General features: G+C 53.4%; 1 protein-coding gene across 1 annotated transcript in view; it reads left to right on the top strand.

The window, feature by feature from the left end:
• The window catches only part of Ryr1 (ryanodine receptor 1), a 111893-nt gene that overhangs the window by 17984 nt on the left and 72882 nt on the right, over positions 1 to 21027 (top strand). The window contains 18 exon segments of the mRNA XM_078032113.1: positions 47 to 239; positions 1198 to 1414; positions 3055 to 3159; positions 3328 to 3431; positions 3987 to 4070; positions 4648 to 4955; positions 5766 to 5968; positions 6853 to 7027; positions 7192 to 7400; positions 11357 to 11751; positions 12628 to 12760; positions 13426 to 13586; positions 13938 to 14103; positions 15990 to 16076; positions 16207 to 16433; positions 18000 to 18612; positions 20146 to 20415; positions 20732 to 20932. Of these exon segments, the coding sequence (XP_077888239.1) occupies positions 47 to 239; positions 1198 to 1414; positions 3055 to 3159; positions 3328 to 3431; positions 3987 to 4070; positions 4648 to 4955; positions 5766 to 5968; positions 6853 to 7027; positions 7192 to 7400; positions 11357 to 11751; positions 12628 to 12760; positions 13426 to 13586; positions 13938 to 14103; positions 15990 to 16076; positions 16207 to 16433; positions 18000 to 18612; positions 20146 to 20415; positions 20732 to 20932 (3851 nt within the window).

The raw sequence follows: 21027 nt of genomic DNA, 5'->3' as shown, positions 1-21027 counted from the left end.
CATGGAACCTCTGACCTCTGAACCCTCCCTGGTGATCTTGGTGCAGGACACGTGGCACGCCCGGTGTCTTCTCCAGGCCAGCACCTCCTGGCCCCCGAGGATGTGGTCAGCTGCTGTCTGGACCTCAGTGTGCCCTCCATCTCCTTCCGCATCAACGGCTGTCCTGTGCAGGGCGTCTTCGAGGCCTTCAACCTCGACGGGCTCTTCTTCCCTGTTGTCAGCTTCTCCGCCGGTGTCAAGTGAGGACCTGCCCCTGCCCCAATTGTCTTGGGTTGGGGGTCTGACCCAAGACGGCTTCTGAAGTCACCCTGTGGGACAAGGACACAGCCTATCACCCTCAGGACTGACTGGCAAGAAGCCCTTACTTGAAAGTCATTAATCCTAACGACTTCAGATTCTTCCCAACCCATGTTTCTACGATGGCCTTCAAGGGACCCCATAATTTTACAGAGACCCTTTTTGGTGTGTGTCTGGTGCTGGGATGGAACCCAGGGCCTTGTGCATGCTAGGCAAGCACTCTACCAACTGAGCTGTATCCCCAGACCTTACAGTGACCTTTTGGTGACCCCAAACTCATCCAGAGATGCTCCAATGACCAAGACTCTTCCCATAGCCTCCCAATGACCTCAGACCCTCCTTATGGCTCCATCCTTTTTCAGTAACCTCTCGTGATGCCAGCATCTCCCCAAGGTGGTCCAGTAGCCCCCGACTTGCCCAGTAATCACTGCCCAGTTAATTCAAAGACTTCTCAATGGCCCCGTCCTTTCCCAGTGACCCCAAGTTCTCCAAGTGTCCGTTCAGTGGAATGGTTATAACAAATCCCAGTGTCTCCTAAATCATCATCTTCTTGTTCTCACCAAAACTTCTAACATTCCCAGATGCTTTGGTGACCTGGGGACTCCTCCAAAGGACCTTCCCGTGACCTGGCAATAATGGGAACTCTTCTCTCCTAGCAACAGGTCCTCCCACCCTTGGCTCCCTGATGGTCCCACTTTCCTTTAGGTCCTCCATGGCGTTCTCTTGTGATACTCTTTGACCCTAGACTTGAATTTCTGATCCTAGATGACCTCATGCCCTATGCCTGCGCAGGGGCCGCAGGTTCCCTCAGAACCCTCCATGGATCCCAGGATCACTCCAGATCGCCCCTGATCACGGACTGTCCTCGTCCCCTCCCACGATCCCCTTCTCCTCCTCCAGGGTGCGGTTCCTCCTTGGTGGCCGCCACGGTGAATTCAAGTTCCTCCCCCCTCCTGGCTACGCCCCATGCCACGAGGCCGTGCTCCCTCGGGAGCGGCTCCACCTTGAACCCATCAAGGAGTACCGTCGGGAAGGGCCCCGCGGCCCCCACCTGGTGGGCCCCAGCCGCTGCCTGTCACACACCGACTTCGTGCCCTGCCCTGTGGACACTGTCCAGGTACCGCCTTCCCTACAAGGGTCTTCTGGTGAGGGAGGCTCTCTTAGGAGTCAGAGAGGTGGGGAGCTGGGGTGTGCGTGGTGCTGGGGATTGAACCCAGGGCCTTGTTGAACCCCATTGTTGAACAGAGAGAAAAACTGAGGCCAGGGACTCTTTCAAGGCAGAATCCCAGCTTTCCACAGGGAGGGAATCTTCTCCGTGGCTCCATAAAAAAGAACAGTTATTGCCCCCAATTTATAGTTGAGTAAAGCAAGGCCCAGAGAGGCTAAGAAACCTGTGCAACCCAGCAACTCGGGAGGCTGAGGCAGGAGGATCAGAGTTTCAAAGCCAGCCTCAGCAAAAGCAAGGTGCTAAGCAACTCTGTGAGACCCTGTCTCTAAATAAAATACAAAATAGGGCTGGGGATGTGGCTGTGGCTCAGTGGTCAATCCCTGGTAGTTCCCCCGCCCCATCCTGTGCAAGTCACATGGCTGGTTTGAACTCAGGGGCTCTGACTCCGATGCCTGAGGTCTTAACCACTGCAGTTTTGGGGGGAATCTCTTCTCAGTCCTCTCATGATCCTTGTATCCAGTCCAGACTTCCTACTTTCCCTATAAGGATGTCCCCATGGGAGGGCAGATGGACTGTGATTGAGAGCTTAGCATAGTCCTGAGCACCCACTGCAGTCACTTGTCATTATTAATGGCAGTAAGATTACCTCAGGGGTGACCTGACCATCCCTTGTCCCTGGAGGGAGCCCTGGGCCTCATCCTGGACGCCTCTCCCTCCCACCACACCCCACCTCTCAACCTAGCGTGTGGTCCCCTTGACCTCCTGGCTAGCCCTCCCACCCCACATTTCCCCCTGCAGCCCACCCTGATCCGAAACATCATTATTTCCTGCCTATAGAATACCAAGAGCATCAATGTTTATTAGGCACCTACTGTGTGCCAGGCATTTATGTATACATTGAGTAGTTTACATAAATGGTTTCTCTGAATCCTCATGAGGCAAGTATTATGATTTAAGCATTGGGGCAAGTCTCATTATACAGAGAAGGAAAGGGACTCACCCACTCATTTGGCAGACATTTCTGCATGTTCTTTTTTTGAGGAGGGGGTACCAAGGATTAAACCCAGGGGCGCTTAACCACTGAGCCACATCCCCAGCCCTTTTTTATGTTTAATTTTGAGACAGGGCTCACTAAGTTGTTGAGGGCCTCCCTAAATTGCTAAGGCTGGCCTTGAACTTGTGATCCTCCTGCTTCAGCCTCCTGAGCTGCTGAGATTACAGGCGTGCGATACCCCACTGGGCTCCGCAGGCATTTCTTGAGCACCCCCTCTGGGTTAGGGTCTGGCTCTGGGCTGGGTGGGGCCGAGGACTTGGGAGAGAGTGAGGTAGCTGAGGCCCTGTCCCCATAGAGCTTCCAGTCCACAGGGGAGACAGATCTGTCCCCAAATAATCCTTAATTCTGATAATGCTACATCCTTGGTCATTGGGCTTTAATCCTGGAATCAAAATGAGGGCTTGGGGGCAGGGCTGTTAAACACCAGAAAAGGGGTGCAGGGGACCTGTCCAGGACTCACGGTTTTGGGAAGAGAGGTCGCGGTGGAGGTGGAGGTGGGATCTCAGGAACCCCTTGAATGTCTTCCTGTCCCCAGATTGTGCTGCCTCCCCATCTGGAGCGCATTCGGGAGAAGCTGGCGGAGAACATCCATGAGCTCTGGGCACTGACCCGCATCGAACAGGGCTGGACCTACGGGCCGGTGAGGGGCAGGAATGGCGGCCCGCGGAGAGGGCCGGTGGCTGGGATTTAGGGTAGCAGGGGGTCCTTGGCTACAGGCGGCAGAACTAGGGGTGGGCCGTCCAGGGAGGTCTGGGAGTGCTGGGTTGGGGGAAGGGAGCCCGAGAGGCTGACGCCAGGGCTTCTCCAGGTTCGGGATGACAACAAGAGGCTGCACCCGTGTCTCGTGGACTTCCACAGCCTTCCAGAGCCCGAGCGGAACTACAACCTGCAGATGTCAGGGGAGACGCTCAAGTGAGGGCACCCAGTGGGAGCAGGGGGTGGAACAAACACTGGTGGGGGGACGTCAGGGAGAGGCCGGGAAAGCGAGATCAGGACTGACAGAGAAAAGGAAGGCAGACAGACAGACACTGAGAGGGGACAGTTATTGTGACAGAGAGGGGGAAGGAAACAGCCAGCAAGAGAAAATCAGCAGCATGCTGGGCGTGGTGGCACACGTCCACAGTCCCAGCACTTGGGAGGCCGAGGCGGAAGGATCTTTTTGAGCCCAGGAGTTCAAGGTCGGCCTGGCAACACAGCAAGACACTGTCTCAAAAAATAAAAGGGAGAGAAAGTCAGCAACGGAAAGGGAGAAAGACACAGAAAGGGACAGAGAGAGAAGCAGACAGGAGAAACTGGACGTGGTCAAAGAGAATCGGAAAGAAAGAGACAGGGACAAACAGACGTCAGAGAGACCAAGGGCCAGGGGAGAGACACCCCAACAGGCGGAGCAAGAGGCAGAGCTAGAGGCGGAGGAGACGGGGCAGGGAGCTCTGTAAACTACGACCGTGTCACCTGTGCCCCTACTAGGACTCTGCTGGCGCTGGGTTGCCACGTGGGCATGGCCGACGAGAAGGCCGAGGACAACCTCAAGAAGACAAAGCTCCCCAAGACGTGAGCGGGCCCCCGGCCTGTCTGGGGAGTGGAGGGGGCGTTGGGATGTGGGGAGGGGGGCTGGAGGGCTTGGTGGAGAGGCTGAGGTCAGAGATGAAGGGGCCGGAGGGGAGGGTCAGGGACCCTAGAAAGCTGAGGTGACGTCCTCCATTAGAGGCAAGGGATCAGTGGCAGAAGGATAGAATCCAGAGGTTTCCGGAGCAATAGGTGAGAGATTAGAGGTCCTGATTGGGTGTTTGGGTCTTGGGCCAGAACTAAGAAACCTCAGAGCGGGAGGTCATAGGTCAAAGAGTTTCAGGGTCAGAAATAAAGCTCCTAGAATCAGAATGAAGAGGTCACAGAGGTCAGAGATCAGTGCTGGCAAAGCCCTTGCTTTGGGTCCTAGAATCAGAGCTCAGGGACCTCAAAGCTTATTCTAGAAAGTGCTAGAACCCTGATAGCAGAGACCGAAGGTCAGAAATTCCAAAGCCCTTGGCTAAGCATCCTGGGGACCTGGTCCAAGGGTCAGAAGTCAGGATCTCGCACAGACCCCAAAGGGGAAGGAGGGCCTCGTCCCAGTGGCCTGCTACCCCCGCAGGTACATGATGAGCAACGGGTACAAGCCGGCTCCACTGGACCTGAGCCACGTGCGGCTGACACCCGCACAGACGACCCTCGTGGATCGGCTGGCAGAGAATGGTCACAATGTATGGGCACGGGACCGCGTGGCCCAGGGCTGGAGCTACAGCGCCGTGCAGGACATCCCTGCACGCAGGAATCCTCGCCTCGTGCCCTACCGCCTGCTGGACGAGGCCACCAAGCGCAGCAACCGAGACAGCCTCTGCCAGGCAGTGCGCACCCTGCTGGGCTACGGCTACAACATCGAGCCACCTGACCAGGAGCCCAGTGAGTGCTGACCCTGGCTCCCACCCTAACTCCTGCCTTGACCCTGGCCCTGACTCCTGCTCTCTGACCTGAATGAGTCGTATCTGTAACAGAGTGACCAGGAGGTCATTGAGCGCTGACCCTTCCCCTTAACTTTGACCCTTACTTCTGACCCAAACCCTGACCCTGATCTGACCACTGACCTTGATCTGACCCAGTCCCTGCCTGGGCTTTGGCTATAACACTGAGAAGTCAGACCAGTGAGTGCTGACCCAACCCTGACTCCAGTTCCTGACCTTCACCTTTGACCCCTAACCTCTAACCTCTGGACTACGACCATAATATGGAGCCACACAATCAAGAACTTAGTCTCTGCCCTCCTTCTAACTGACCCCTGACCTTTCACTGATTTCCAATCCCAGCCTTGACCTGTGACCCTGACCATGCTCCCCGACCTTCAATTTCTTAACTCCTGGCCCCAACCCCAATGTCTAGCCCCCCTGACCCTGACTCTGACTCTGATTCCCAGTTCCGCTCTCAACCCTTGATTCTGACACTTGACCCCTAACCCCTGACCAGGTCTGGACCCAGCTTTCTCCTTTTGTGTCTCTGTCGGCAACTCTGTTCGCTGAGAGCTCTGACTACTGACAAGATGAGGGTCTGTCTCAATAGATCTTTCCCACCTCTGACTCCTGAGGTTCTCCACTTCTCCTCGACCACCAGGAAATTGTCCCTCTTCTCCCTGTTCCCAACACCCTCACCTTCTCTGTCTCTCCCACTGACCGCCACTTTCTACCCAGCCTTTCTGACTTTGCCTGGCCTCATCTGTAGGTCAGGTGGAGAGCCAGTCTCGCTGGGACCGGGTGCGCATCTTCCGGGCGGAGAAATCCTATGCGGTACAGAGTGGGCGCTGGTACTTCGAGTTTGAGGCAGTCACCACAGGCGAAATGCGAGTGGGCTGGGCAAGACCTGAGCTGCGGCCTGACGTAGAGTTGGGAGCTGATGATCTGGCCTACGTCTTCAATGGGCACCGCGTGGGTACCTCCTTGGGCTCCACTCTGCCAGTCCCTGTGGTCCCTCCCACAGTCCTACACTCTAACCCTGCCTCTATCTCTGCTTCACTCTGTCTCCATCCCTGCGTCTTCCATCCTTCTCATTCATCCATCCACCTGCTCATCCATCTATCCACCCCGATTCCGTATCCATTCACTCACCCATCTGTCCATCCATCCATCCATTTAATCAACCATCCACCCACCCACCCATCTATCCATCTATCCATCCATCCATCTATCCACCCACCAACCTATACATCCATCTTTCCATCCAAACATCCATTTAATCAACCATATACCCATTCACCCATTTATCTATCCATCCATCCATCTATCCATTCACCCACCCACCCATCCATCCATCTATTCATCCATCCATCCATTCAACCAACCATCCATTCATCGTCTATCCATCTATACTTCTACTTACACTCTCTTCCTTCCCTCCATCAGCCTATATGGATCCTTACCTTTCTATCCATACTTCCATCTGCCGTACACCCATCCATCATTCTTCACCCATCTCTTCTGGGGACTTATGTGGGTGTACATGGGTCTGTATGGAGGACTCTGACGGGTTCATTTCTCCCTTCTTTACTTGCTGCTGCTCCCAACACCTCATGACCACTTTGGTGGTCCCCATCGCCCTAGCCATGGAAACAGCAAGACCCAGGTGTAAGGGACGAGACACAGATTAGTGAGGAAGGCAATTCCAAGGACCATGGATGCAGATGTCGGGATGATGGGGGCACCGGCGCCTCTCCTTCCCCTTCCTGACGTGTTGTGCCTGTCACCCTCTCCCTGTTCCCCCTCCCTCCGGTTCCCTGTGTCTTAGCACCGGGTCTTCTCTGGGCTCCTCACAGGGCCAGCGCTGGCACTTGGGCAGTGAGCCGTTTGGGCATCCCTGGCAGTCAGGCGATGTTGTTGGCTGCATGATTGACCTCACGGAGAACACCATCATCTTTACCCTCAATGGCAAGGTCCTCATGTCGGACTCCGGCTCCGAGACAGCCTTTCGGGAGATTGAGATTGGGGAAGGTGAGACCCCTTCACCTGCCTGCCTGCTTTTCCTCCGTCTCACCTGAACCTCCCGTGAACCTTCGGCCTCCGGTGCTCTTATCCCTTTTATAGTACCCCCCTCCCCCGGTGACCGCCCCGCCTTGCCCACTGCTCACCCCTGCCCATTCATTTCCTCCCCCCAGGCTTCCTCCCGGTCTGCAGCTTGGGGCCTGGCCAGGTGGGCCACCTAAACCTGGGCCAGGATGTGAGCTCCCTGCGATTCTTTGCCATCTGTGGCCTCCAGGAAGGCTTTGAGCCCTTCGCCATCAACATGCAGCGCCCGGTCACCACCTGGTTCAGCAAAAGCCTTCCTCAGTTCGAACCTGTGCCCCTTGAACACCCCCACTATGAGGTGAGCGCAGTGGACCTTCTGGTTTGTCTCCAAACCTTGTTCTCACAACTTTCTTCCCCGAGTTTCTCCTTCTACGTTAGCACACAAGCCATCTGGGGGGGGGTCAGGATATTGGGCTCCCCAAGTTGCCTTTTAGGCTATAACTTTGGCCCCAGGGGCCTCACCTGTAAAATGGGAGAAGGGAGAAAAGAGAAGCTCGATCAAGTGACCCCGATGGAAATTTCTAGTCCTTATACTATTTGATCCTAGAGCACGGTTTAAAGAAATACAAACCCAGCCAGGCATGGTGGAGCATGCTTGTAATTCCATCTACTTGGGAGGCAGAGGTAAGAGAACCACAAGTTCAAAGCCAGCTTGGGTCACTTAGCAAGATCCTGTCACAAAATAAAAAGGGCTGGGGACACGGCTCAGTGACAGAGCTTTGCCTAGCATGCACAAAGACATGGGTTCATCCCAAGTACTGAAGAAAAAAAAGAAATATAAATCTCTGAGTGTCCTGGTGACATCTTGGTACCCTCCTTATTAATTGTAATCAGTGGGTTGGGGTTTATTTTTAATTTTTATTTTGTTTTTAGTTACAGTTCCTTAATCCAAGCAACTCAATTTTCAGACTGCAGTGTCTTTTTTTTCCCTAAAGTTAAACTCAAGTTTAGACTCTGACTGTAAACACCCCACAAAGACCGAAGCGATTGCTTGTCCTTTTCACAGCCAAACTGCACAGAACTCGACCTCTGGGGGACAGAGCTTCAGCTGGCACTTTAGAATCAGACAGACCTGGGGTTGGCCTCTTACATTCCGTGTGGCCTTAGGCATGGGACAGTCTCTTTCTGAGCGTTTCACCACTAAGCCTTCCTAGCCTTTTAAAATTTTGAGGCAGGGTCTCCCCACATTGCTGAGACAGGCTTTGAATTTGTGATCCTCCTACCTTAACCTCCTGAGTCGTTGGAATTACAAGGCAGGTGCCACCAGGCCCAGCTTCTTTCTTTCTTTCCTAAATAATTTGAGAGTAAATTGGAGATATTGTGCCTCATTACCCCAGAATACTTCAGTGTGGAATATGGGAGTGATGGTATGTGCCCGTAATCCCAGTGGCTCAGGAGGCTGAGGCAGGAGGATCTCGAATTCAGAGCCAGCCTCAGCAATTTAGAGAGGCCCTAAGCAACTTAGTGAGACCTTTTCACAAAGTGAAAAATAAAAAAGGGCTGGGCTTGTGGCTCCGTGGTTAAGCGCCCCTGGCTTCAATCTCTGGTGCCAAAACCAAACCAAACCAAGGGAAAAAAAAACAAACAAACATTTCTTGCATTTCTTTAGAACAAAGGTGTGTTCTGTCGATTGCATTAGTTACGAAAATCAGGAAATGAAGCACTAATAATATGATTCTGTAATCCACAGTTCATACTCAAATTTTGCCAGTTATTGTCAAATTGTGACAGTATACCCCTTATTTTTATCTGGTGCAGGATCCACTCCTGGATTGCATGTTGTGTGCGGTTTTTATCTCTTTGATCTCCATGTAGAAAGTTTCCAAGTCTTTCTTTGTCTTTCATGGTATTGACATTTTTGAGGACTATAGGCTAATTGTTTTGTACAATGTCCCTTAATTTGGGTGTGTTGGGTGCTTTTTCATGATTAGATGCCTACAAGGCATATTTGGCAGGAATATCACAGAAGTGAGCTTGTGTTGCACTTGGTGCGTGACAGCGTGTTGCTGTGCCTCTTACGGTCAGCCCTCCCTTTGTATCTGTGGTTCTGCAGCCACAGATTCAATGAGCTGCAGCTCAAAAATATTTGAAAAAAAATTGCATTTGTACTGAACACATGCAGAGATTTTTTTGGTCACTATTCCTTAAACAATTCAGTGTAACAGCTAATATACTTAGCATTGATATTGTGTGAGGTATTATAAGGAGTGTAGAGATGATTTAAAGCATTCAGGAGGGCGCTCACAGGGGATCTGCAAATACTATGCCACTCAACACAACAGAACTGGAGCATCAGTGGGTCTTGGTGTGTGCCAGGGGCCCTGGGATCAATCCTCTGTGGATATTTTAAGGGACAACTGTGCCGATTGTTAACTTGACTATTTGGGGAGGTGGAGGCTGCCAAGGTTCTCTTCTGTAAAGTTACTATTTTTCCTCTTTGTAATTAATAAGCAATTTGTAGAGGGGGATATTTAAAAACTATGCACAAGTGGAAGGGTTTGGGGCTGGGGCTGGGGCTCAGTGGTAGAGTGCCTGCCTCCCACGTGGGAGGCCCTGGGTTCAATCCTCAGCACCACATACAAATAAATAAATAAAGATATTGTGTCCATCTACAACTAAAAACATATTTTTTTAAAAAAAGTGGAAGGGTTTTTAGTAGGGGATGTCCAGTCGAGAGTGGAGCTTTGGAAAGACCCCTGCTGGCAGTGGATTACAGGAGACCAGTGTGGAGGCTGAAGGCCCCAGAGATGGCTGAGGTGGGACAGGAAGGTGGAGCGATGGGGGCCTCCTAGTCCTCACTGATGCCAGATGGTGAGGGCCACCAGGGAGCCGAAGGCCACGCAGCAGGGAGAAGGAATGGGCTGACGTGCCCACGACCACGTGGAAGAATGCAGACTCAGTGCTGAATGAAGGCACCCAGGCACAAGGAGCACATGCTGTGGGCTTCCATTCATAGAAAGTTCCAGAACAGGCAAAGCTAACCTGTGATGTGAATGTGAAAGAATAACTTGGGGGCATTGTTAGTTTCCTTGCACACAAATCACAGGAGAGCATTTCTTGTCAAGGACAAAAGCAAAAATCAGGATTTCTAAGAGAGAAGGGAGAGAGAGGAAAGAGAGGGGTGGAAAAAAACAACCCTGCAGAATCTGGGAACAGGGAATCTATTTTTTAAAAATATTTTTTAGTTGTCAAAAGACCTTTATTTATTTTATGTGGTGCTGGGGATTGAACCCAGTGCCTCACACGTGCTAAGCAAGCGCTCCTCTGCTGCGCTACAGCCCCAGCCCACAGGGAATCTATTTTTTAAAATATTTTTAGTTGTACATGGACAAAGACCTTTATTTTATTTATTTTTCTGTGGTACTGAGGATGGAACCCAGGGCCTCACCAGTGTTAGGCAAGTGCGCTCCCACTGAGCCACAGCCCAGCCCAGCACAGGGAATCTTGTAGGCACAGTTCTGGGGTCAGTTCCCTGGCTGCCAAGGAACACAGAGGTCTAAGTCTGCAGCTGGCCGTGATGAGGCCCACTCTGCCTCTGTGGCTTATGGAGTCTCTGGAAAACCTCTGTGAGTTCAGCTTGACCACCTAGGACAGGCCTCTGCCCCTCTGTGGCCTCCTGCCACTTAGTTAGGCACATCAGAATCCCTTACCATCTTTAAGAGGGTAGTGACTCCAAGAGGCCCTGAGGGACTCCTGGGGACTTTGGTCATGTTCTGTTCTGACCTGGTGTCAGGCACACAGGTGTGTTGATGGCTTGAGAACTCATACCACACACTTAATACACACACATTGTTCTGAGTGTTACCAAAACAAACAAAAATTTACCTGGGGACTCTTTACAAAATTCTGACCTTTTCGAGTTGTTCGCCCCCAGTGCTCTCCCAAGAGCCCAGGAGGCAGAGTTTTCTTCTACGTGCTAATGTATTCCTTGCACCTCGAACAGGCCTGGCACACAGTAATGCTCAGTAAATATTTGTGGGATGAATAGATGGATGAGCCACTTGGTTTTGAAGGTTCTCCCAAGTGACTCCAGGATATGACTGGGCTGCCACTATTCAAGGTCCCCAGCAAAGGTGACAGAGGGTTGGTTGAAAGCAACCCAAGGGCAAGTTCTGTGCCCTTCGGTGAGCTTCATCAGCCCAGAGGAGGGGTGTCTTTAGATAATTCTTACACAAGGCCTCTAAGGCCTAACTGGCTCTGCAGGTCACAGGTATAGGATAAGTGGCCTGTCTCAGTGCTTCCTGCCCCCCCCAGGTGGCCCGCATGGACGGCACTGTGGATACACCTCCCTGCCTGCGCCTGACCCACCGCACCTGGGGCTCCCAGAACAGTCTAGTGGAGATGCTCTTCCTGCGGCTGAGCCTTCCCGTTCAGTTCTACCAGCACTTCCGCTGCACGGCAGGGGCCACCCCCTTGGCACCCCCTGGTCTGCAGCCCCCTGCGGAGGACGAGGCCCGGGCAGCCGAACCTGACCCTGACTACGAAAACCTGCGCCGCTCAGCCGGCCGCTGGGGGGAGGCTGAAGGGGGCAAGGAAGGAAGTACCAAGGAGGGGACCCCTGGGGGCACCTCCCAGCCCGGGGGAGAGGCCCAGCCCGCCAGGGCAGAGAATGAGAAAGACGCTACCACAGAGAAGAACAAGAAGAGAGGGTGAGCGGAGCCCGGGCAGGGTGGGCTTGGGGTTCGTCTGGGGATTCCCAACTTGAGAACCCCAGTGTTTTCCAGAGTGGCCCCTTGTATGCCGAGTGCCACCAGAACACTGAGGGATCCTAACCCGTTCCGGGGTCCCCGTGATTTCCCAGGGATGCTCTAATCTCCCTGAGGATGTGAAATCGAGGAGCCCTACAGCATGGTGTGCAGACTTCTCCTCTCCCCGAGCCCCGAAGTGGGCCCCAAAGTGGTCCCCAAAGTGCTTCACCCAAGGGGCGTCCTTAGCCATGAACACCGGGGAACCCAGGGTCTTGGGAGAGTTTCCACTGCTCCAGTGGACACCAACCCAAATCTAAGTTGAGACCCTTTCTGTGTCTCAAGTGTACCCCCAAAACACTAACTTCCAGGGAGACCCTCAGAAAATATTGAGTTGGAAGGAAACCTCCATTTCTCCTGTGTGGCAGCGGTTTTCAATGGGAGGTAGTTCTGACCCTGGGGGGTGTGGGGAAATGACAGAGCATTGTTGGTTATCAGTTTGGGGGTGCTGCTGCTGGGGCTCCAGGGGTTCCTCATGCCTTGCAGCATATAAGACAGTGCCACGCCTATGCCAAACACAAATGAATGCTAATTGAGGAGGACTATTGTACGTCCCAAAGGGGACCTTCATGTTCCCAGAAATGTAGGTGACAGGACAGACACCACAAGTAGTGGGCAGAATGTAGGGTAGTGGGGCCTCCAGCCCTCTAGGGGTGAGGCTTTGGGTATCCCAAGCAGCAAGTGGTTAAGATGGATGTGGGGGACAGGATTTTTGAGGTGGGAGGGTGGGGGCTGGACTTGAGAGCTGGTTCTCATGGCCTCCTCTCCTCCCACCACCAGGTTCTTATTCAAGGCCAAGAAGGCCGCCATGATGACCCAACCACCGGCCACGCCCCCTCTGCCCCGACTCCCACGAGACGTGGTGCCTGCGGATGACCGCGATGACCCTGAGATCATCCTCAACACCACTACGGTGTGTGCACCAGGAACCCTCTACTTTGGGGTCCCCTCCGCAGATAGCATGGAAACTCCTAGTTTCCAAACTTAGTGCTGCAATTCTCATATCTGGGGATACCCCAGTATGTACTAGACACCCACAAAATACAGCACACATGATTGAATCCTTCAAACCCCTCTATCCACACACCTTGTGGCCTGAAAATGGCAGGGAGCAGAGTGAAGTTATCAGACACAATGCTCTAACTCCCAGCACCCCAAAATCCAGAGGCTAAACCAATATGACTGTGGACCCCAACATTTGGAATTGCCCACATAAACACAATAGCCATATTTGATAACCACCCTAAAATATTCTTGAGAATAAAAATACACAATTCATGTCAATATAGTTTGGGGGTCCTCCAAATATGGAATCTGTTATGAGAAAGAAGTGCCTCCAGGGGCCATGTATTCTTTTGCTGTAACCAGGGAGGGACCCGAATGTGGGGATATCACAAAATATTCCCAAGGGATTTCCAAATCTGTAGCCACGGAAACAGAGAGACACAGATGCAGGCGATCTGGAATCTGGCAACTTCTTAAACTCCTAGAGGCCCCTGAGAATCCAAGGAGATCAGAGCAGAGCTCAGGGAGTGCTGTCACCCTGCCTGATCTCTGGTCCCCTCTTTGTGTCCCCAGTACTACTACTCTGTGAGAGTCTTCGCTGGTCAGGAGCCCAGCTGCGTATGGGTGGGCTGGGTCACCCCTGACTACCATCAGCACGACATGAACTTCGACCTCAGCAAGGTCCGGGCCGTGACGGTGACGATGGGGGATGAGCAAGGCAACGTGCACAGCAGGTGTCAGCATGGTGGGGGTACCGTGGGTGCGGGAGGTCATGTGGGAGTGGGAACAGGCAGGGGGGAGCCAGAGCTCTTGTGGCCAGCTCTGGGGCTGCCTGGCTGTGGGACCTGAGGGCCTCCCCTAGCAAGAGGAAGCTGTGGAGTCTGGGCACCCAGCTCAGAAGCCTCCCTTCTCTTCCTCCTCCTTCCAGGAAGCCCCAAGAGCCCTAAGAATTCTAGCTCGAGAGGCCCAAGGCCTGTCTGCAGGGGATGGCCATTTGGGGTCTGGGCTCTAGGTTATGGCATTTGGGGAGCTCAGGGAGCCCCTGGGCTGAGGACCCCTGCAGTGACCGCTCCTGTCTCCTCCAGCCTCAAGTGCAGCAACTGCTACATGGTGTGGGGCGGGGACTTTGTGAGCCCCGGGCAGCAGGGCCGGATCAGCCATACAGACCTGGTCATTGGCTGCCTGGTGGACTTGGCCACTGGCTTAATGACCTTCACAGCCAACGGCAAAGAGAGCAACACCTTCTTCCAGGTGAGTCCAACCCTCAGCAACTTGGCCATAGTCCCTCCCATTCCAGCATCCCAGGACCACCCTTCAGTATGTCCCCGAGGCCAGACCCCACAGAGATAGGACCCGAGTTGAACCAAGGGCCCGAATGGAGGAGACAGAGTACAACCTTTTCCTTGGAGATAGGACCATATTCCCTCATGGGTGACACCAGTCACCACCTTTTCACCCATCAGGGAGGACCCGAGGAAGGGCCAGAATCCTAATGTGGGCTTTTTCTTTTTAATATTTTATTATGCAAAAAAGTAAGCTCGTACTCTAAGCCCACAGAAACCCTGAAGGGACTGCAGGAACTGTCCACAGAGCCACCAGCAGAAATGATCATGAATGTTTACTGCACTGCCTTGACCACATACTTATCCGCCTATCTATCCATTAATTCAGCTAAGGTGGGCTTTGTAAAACTTTATGTTAAATGGAGAATTTCAGAAATATACAAAAATGGCACAGCACAGCGAACCGCCAGGTCCCTGGCACACAGCTCAGCTCCCACCCCCTCATGGCCAATCTCGCTTCATCTTTACGCCTACTTCCTCCACACCCACAGGAGGATTCTGAGGGAAGCTGCAGACATCACATAATTTCATCTCTTTTCAGCACGTATCTTTAAAAGATAAGGATTATTTTTTAAATGCATAACCACAATACCACTATCACCCCCAAACCCCAAACCAGGAGTGTCTAACCGCCATCAAATGTCCAGTCCATGTGCAAATTTCTCTGGTTACCTCAAAAATGTCTTTTTTTTTTTGCCACTTCTTTGTTTGAACTGGAATCTAAGATTTTATACACACACACACACACACACACACATTTATATATTTTAATTTGGTGCCAGGGATTGAATTCAGGGGCACTCAACCACTAAGCCACATCCCTAGCCCTATTTTATATTTTATTTAGAGACAGGGTCTCACTGAGTTGCTTAGCATCTCGCCATGGCTAAGGCTGGCTTTGAACTCGCTATCCTCCTGCCTCAGCTTCCTGAGCCACTGGGATTAAAGGCGTTCGCCACCATGCTCAGCTAAGATCATATATTTTAAAATGTTTTTTAGTTGTAGATGGACACAATACCTTCATTTATTTATTTTTGTGCGGTGCTGAGGATCGAACCCAGTGCCTCACACATGCCAGGAAAGTGCTCTACCTCTGAGCTACAGCCCCAGCCCAATGTATTTTAATTGGTTGCCAAGTCCCGTGGGTTTCTTTTTGTACATCGGTTTCCTCTTCCACACCTGCTCCCCTTTGAAGTGCATGGTTGAAGGAATTGGGCTGTTTGTGCTCCCCCCAGTGTGGTCCCTGGACAGGCAGGACCAGCATCACTGGGAGCTTGTTGGATATGCAGACTCTCAGGCCCCTCCCCAGACACGCTGAATCGGAATCTGCATTTCATGGAGAGCCCAGGAGTTTCGCGTGCACATTAACATCGGGGCACATTGACCCAGTCCCTGTGGTTTCATTAGAACATTCTCCCCTGTTCCCTGTATTTCCTGTAAACTGGGGGTTGGGTCTAGAGGTGCAGTTAGATCCAGGTTTGGCTTTGGCAAGACTGCTCCACAGATGGTATTGTTTGGGGATGGGGGTGGGGTTTTTCGGGAGAAAAACTCAGAGAGAAACTGGGAAGGCATTCCTGGAGGGGCCTGATGTGCACCAAGATGCAGATGACAGGTGGCCCCGGGGAGCTGGAAGAGGCTGGCCTGGCTGGTGTGTCCCAGGGGTGACCTCAGAGCCACCGGGAGCCTCCAGATGTCCACGCGTGGCTGTACAGTCTTGGCCCCAGCATTTGAGGTCCAGATTCCACATGGCCAACCCATCCCTGACCCTCACCTTGTCCCCTGATCCCCTGCCAGGTGGAGCCCAACACGAAGCTATTTCCTGCTGTCTTTGTCCTGCCCACCCATCAGAATGTGGTCCAGTTCGAGCTGGGAAAACAGAAGGTGACAGTGCAGGAGTGGGGGCACTCGTGGGGCAGGCTGAGGTGGGGTGTGTGGGGAGGACACCTGGAGGTAGGGTGGAGGGCTGAGGAGGGCTGGGAACCCTGACCCAGGCATGCCTCTGTACCCCCAGAACATCATGCCACTGTCAGCCGCCATGTTCCTGAGTGAGCGCAAGAATCCAGCCCCCCAGTGCCCGCCGCGGCTGGAGGTGCAGATGCTCATGCCCGTGTCCTGGAGCCGCATGCCCAACCACTTCCTGCAGGTGGAGATGCGGCGCGCCGGCGAGCGGCTGGGCTGGGCTGTGCAGTGCCAGGAGCCGCTGACCATGATGGCTCTCCACATCCCTGAGGAGAACAGGTCAGGGCCTGGCTGGTGGCACAGGGGCAGGGCAGGTGCTGCCAGCCCTCTGGGGTCTGGACCCAGCTCAGTGCCTCCTCCTACCACTTCTCTGGGGCTCCAGACCATCCACGCAGGGGGATCGGACTCAGCTCAGGCTTCCCAATAACACTCCGGGAGGCTCCAGACCTGCCTTATGAGCCCCGGACCCATTCTGTGAGCCACAGACTCACCTCGGGGGACCACCTCCCACCCAGGGAATCTAGACCCATACTACAGGACCCCAAAGCTATCACAGGAAGCCCAGACCAACCCAGAAGAACTGGACATTACTCAGAGAGGCCCGATGTACCCCACGACCTCTGGCCACACCCAGGGAGACTTTAGACCCGTCCCACAGAGATCTAAAACCATTCTGGGGACCCAGACACACCCAGGACTACAGATGTGTTCACACAAATGCCAGGAATGGTGTGTCTGTGTGTGTGTGTGTGTGTGTGTGTGTGTGTGTGAGAGAGAGAGAGAGAGAGAGAGACAGAGAGAGAGAGAGACAGAGAGAGACAGAGAGAGAGAGAGAGAGAGAGAGAGAGACAGAGAGAGACAGAGAGAGACAGAGAGAGATATGCTGGGGATGGATTGAACCCAGGAGGTGCTTCACCTGAGCTACATCCTCAGTTATTTTAAAAAATATTTTCTTAGTTGTCAATGGACTTTTATTTATTTTTTATTTATTTATATGTGGTGCTGAGAATCGAACCCAGTGCCTCACATGTGCTAGGCAAGTGCTCTGCCACTGAACCACAACCCCAGCCCCATCCTCAGTTCTTTTTATTTTTATTTTGAGATAGGGTTTCACTAAGTTGCCCAGACCAGCCTCAGACTTGCAATCCTCCTGCCTCAGCCTCCTGAATCACTGGGATTACAGACCTGCATCGCTGCTCCTGGCTAGAAACATTCTTAAGGACTCTGAGCATAGCCAGGGATCCCAGCCTCACCCCAGGAGGCTTCTGACATGATTCATTCCTTCCTTAATTCATCATTTGGCAAATATCTCTGGCATGTGGATCGGCAGCATTCTAGGCTGATGACACCAAGACTCTCACACCCAGTGACATTCTAGTAATGCTCATATATAACTCAGTTGTGCCCAGACTTGCCCAGAGGGACTCAGATCCATCCCCAGGCCCCCTTCCCATTTATTCATTTACCAAATATTTATTGAGCACTTCCCATGTACCACAGGTGTCCAGCTGTGGTGAAGTTAATTAACAATCTAGTGGCACTTAAACATAACCAGGGGACTTGACCTTGCCAATCTAGGGATCCCAGATACATTTGAGGGTCACCAGAACCTCTCTGGATTCTCAGAAAACTTAGAGTCTTAGACCTCCCAGGGTGTCCCAGACCCCTTAGGAACTCCCAAGACCATTGGAAAACTCCTAGACTTTGCTCCAAAGCCCCCATGGAGCCCTGACTTGCAGGACAGGGGATTTACTGCTAAAGCATCTCTGCCTCTCTCTGGTCTGTGTCTGTCTGCCACCTCCTCTGTGGTTCTGTCCCTGTCTGTGGCCCTCCGGTCTCCCGCAGGTGCATGGACATCCTGGAGCTGTCCGAGCGCCTGGACCTGCAGCGCTTCCACTCGCACACCCTCTCCCTGTACCGCGCTGTGTGCGCCCTGGGCAACAACCGCGTGGCGCATGCTCTGTGCAGCCACGTGGACCAGGCGCAGCTGCTGCACGCGCTGGAGGATGCTCACCTGCCTGGTCCTCTGCGTGCGGGCTACTATGACCTCCTCATCAGCATCCACTTGGAAAGTGCCTGCCGCAGCCGGCGCTCCATGCTTTCTGAATACATCGTTCCCCTGACGCCTGAGACCCGCGCCATCACGCTCTTCCCACCAGGGAGGAGCGCAGAAGATGGTCCCCGGCGCCACGGACTGCCTGGGGTTGGAGTCACGACCTCCCTAAGGCCCCCACATCATTTCTCCCCACCTTGTTTTGTGGCGGCCCTGCCAGCTGCTGGGGTCACCGAAGCCCCCGCCCGCCTCAGCCCCGCCATCCCCCTGGAGGCCCTGCGGGACAAGGCGCTGAGAATGCTGGGGGAGGCTGTGCGCGATGGAGGGCAGCACGCGCGCGACCCCGTCGGGGGCTCGGTGGAGTTCCAGTTCGTGCCCGTGCTCAAGCTCGTGTCCACTCTGCTGGTAATGGCTTCCTTCCCCCCGTTCTTCACTTTGAAAATAACCCATCCATCCGCTAATCAGTTCCCTCCTATGTATGCATGTATCCGAGAATCAGTTCCCACCCTTTGGTCTCTCCATCTGTACCTCCACCCACCTTTCAGCTTAGCCTGCCGTCACCTACCCATCCGCCACGCACTTTGCCTACCATCCACTCATCTGTCTTCTGTTCATCTGTTTATTCACCTTTCTTCTTCCCATTCCTCCACCCAACTGTCATTTATCCATCAATCCGTCCACCCTCCGCTCACCTTTCTATCCTCTCATCCATCCATTCATTCATATGCCCTCATCTTCCCACACAAAGTCTGTCTTTCCTTTCTTCTCCACCATATATCCTTCCATCCACTATCCACCTTTCCAGCTTTCTGTGTTTGCTCATCCTTCCTTCCCTTCATTCACACATCAGTCCCTTCACCATCCACTTATCTGCCCATTTATTATTAATATATGTTTCCTTTCATATATCCAACATCAGCTTCCCTTCACCTGTGTATCCAGCTATATGCGCACTCACAGGTCCATCCATCCTCCACCTTTCCTCTACCTTTCCATTAATCTCTGCACCTGTTCATCCATATGTATGTAAACCCACCCATCCATGTACTCATAAATACATCCAGCCATCTACACCAATTCACCTACCTGTCCACCCACCATTCTCCATCCCTCTATTCAGGTTTTATTTCATGTACTCCTTTACTCCTAAACTCACAGAACTGTTCATCCAAGTAGCCATCCATCCAACTTTTCGTGCGCAAGCCTCCTCCATCCACACATAAGGCCACCCATCTAGCCCACCTGCTCCCATAGCGATTTGCACTGTTTCCCCGTGCCTTGGTTGACTTGCTCCTGTATCTACCATCCCGTCCACTTACCTGCTCACCTGTGCATCATTTTTACTGTCACCCACCCACCCACCCTCTCTGCCTACACCATCCCCTTCATCTCTCCATCACGATCCATTCCCTCATCTCCCCTCCAGACCTCTGCTATTCAAGCTGTCCATTCACCCACCAGCCACCCCGTCCTCCCTCTTTCCCCCCTTCTCTCTCACCATTCTTCTTCCCTTTAATCTACCTTCTATCTTTCCTTCCATACTTCAGTCTAGAAGCATCTTTATGGAGTTGACTGAGAGTGATGTGGCATGTTCTGGGAGCTGTGTGGGCCTGTGTCAGGTGTAGGGTGCCCCAGAGCCACATGTGTTCAGGCTTGGGAGAAAGGACATTGAACTGTGAAGGGAGAGGTGCTCACATTTGCTGATGTGGTCTGGGCCATGTGGGCGAAGCACAGGTGTGAACTGGAGGAATTCAGTGAGGTCAGTGACAAGGAGGGAGGCCATTTCCTTCTATGGGATGAATCACATCAGCCATGTGGGAAAGAACCTGGCATATGGCAGGAGGAGCGGGGCTGGGGAGCAGGGCTGGGGAGCGAGGCTGGGGACTGGTCACGGAGGCCTTTCAGGCCATAGTGAAGAACTCAGAATGTGTCCTGCAGGTGATGGGAGTCTTCAGTGATGAGGATGTGAAGCAGATCTTGAAGATGATTGAGCCTGAAGTGTTCACTGAGGAGGAAGAGGAAGAGGAGGAGGAGGAAGAGGAGGAGGAAGAGGAGGATGAGGAGGAGAAGGAGGAGGATGAGGAGGAAGAGGCACAGGAGAAGGAAGATGAGGAAAAAGAGGAAGAGGAGGCAGCAGAGGGGGAGAAGGAGGAAGACCTGGAGGAGGGCCTGCTGCAGATGAAGCTGCCGGAATCCGTGAAGTTACAGGTGGGCTGCTCGCCCGTCTCCCGCCTCCATCTGCCTGGATGGAAGATCCAGGGTCTGGAGGAGCTCGAGTCTGCACTGTGTCCCGAGGCACTGGGGGACTTTGCACCTGCAGAAAGCAGTCCGGGGGGGGGGGTGCTGGCCTGGAATGATCTCTCTGGTGCCACGTGAGAGGAGACCTCGGAGGAGGCTGGCTTCAGACCCGAGCAGGAGATGGTGGTGGCTGGACCGTGGCTGGACTGTGGCAGGGTCAGGGAACGGGGAAGAAGCAACAAAAGTTTCAGGAAGTCCCGATGATCTCATGACTGTCCTCCCCCAGATGTGCCACCTCCTGGAGTATTTCTGTGACCAAGAGCTGCAGCACCGCGTGGAGTCCCTGGCCGCCTTTGCAGAGCGCTACGTGGACAAGCTCCAGGCCAACCAGCGGGACCGCTATGGCCACCTCATGAAGGCCTTCACCATGACTGCCGCCGAGACTGCAAGGCGCACCCGCGAGTTCCGCTCCCCGCCCCAGGAGCAGGTCCTCTGCCCCCGACGTCCTCTGTCTTACTGTCTAACTCCCAGCCCTGACCTCTCCCCTCACGGACCACGAGGTTCCTCAATCTCCAAACTGGT

Source organism: Ictidomys tridecemlineatus, chromosome 15 (genome assembly GCF_052094955.1).
Source record: "Ictidomys tridecemlineatus isolate mIctTri1 chromosome 15, mIctTri1.hap1, whole genome shotgun sequence".
Lineage (NCBI taxonomy): Eukaryota > Metazoa > Chordata > Mammalia > Rodentia > Sciuridae > Ictidomys > Ictidomys tridecemlineatus.
This window is presented reverse-complemented; position numbering and strand designations above follow the sequence as displayed.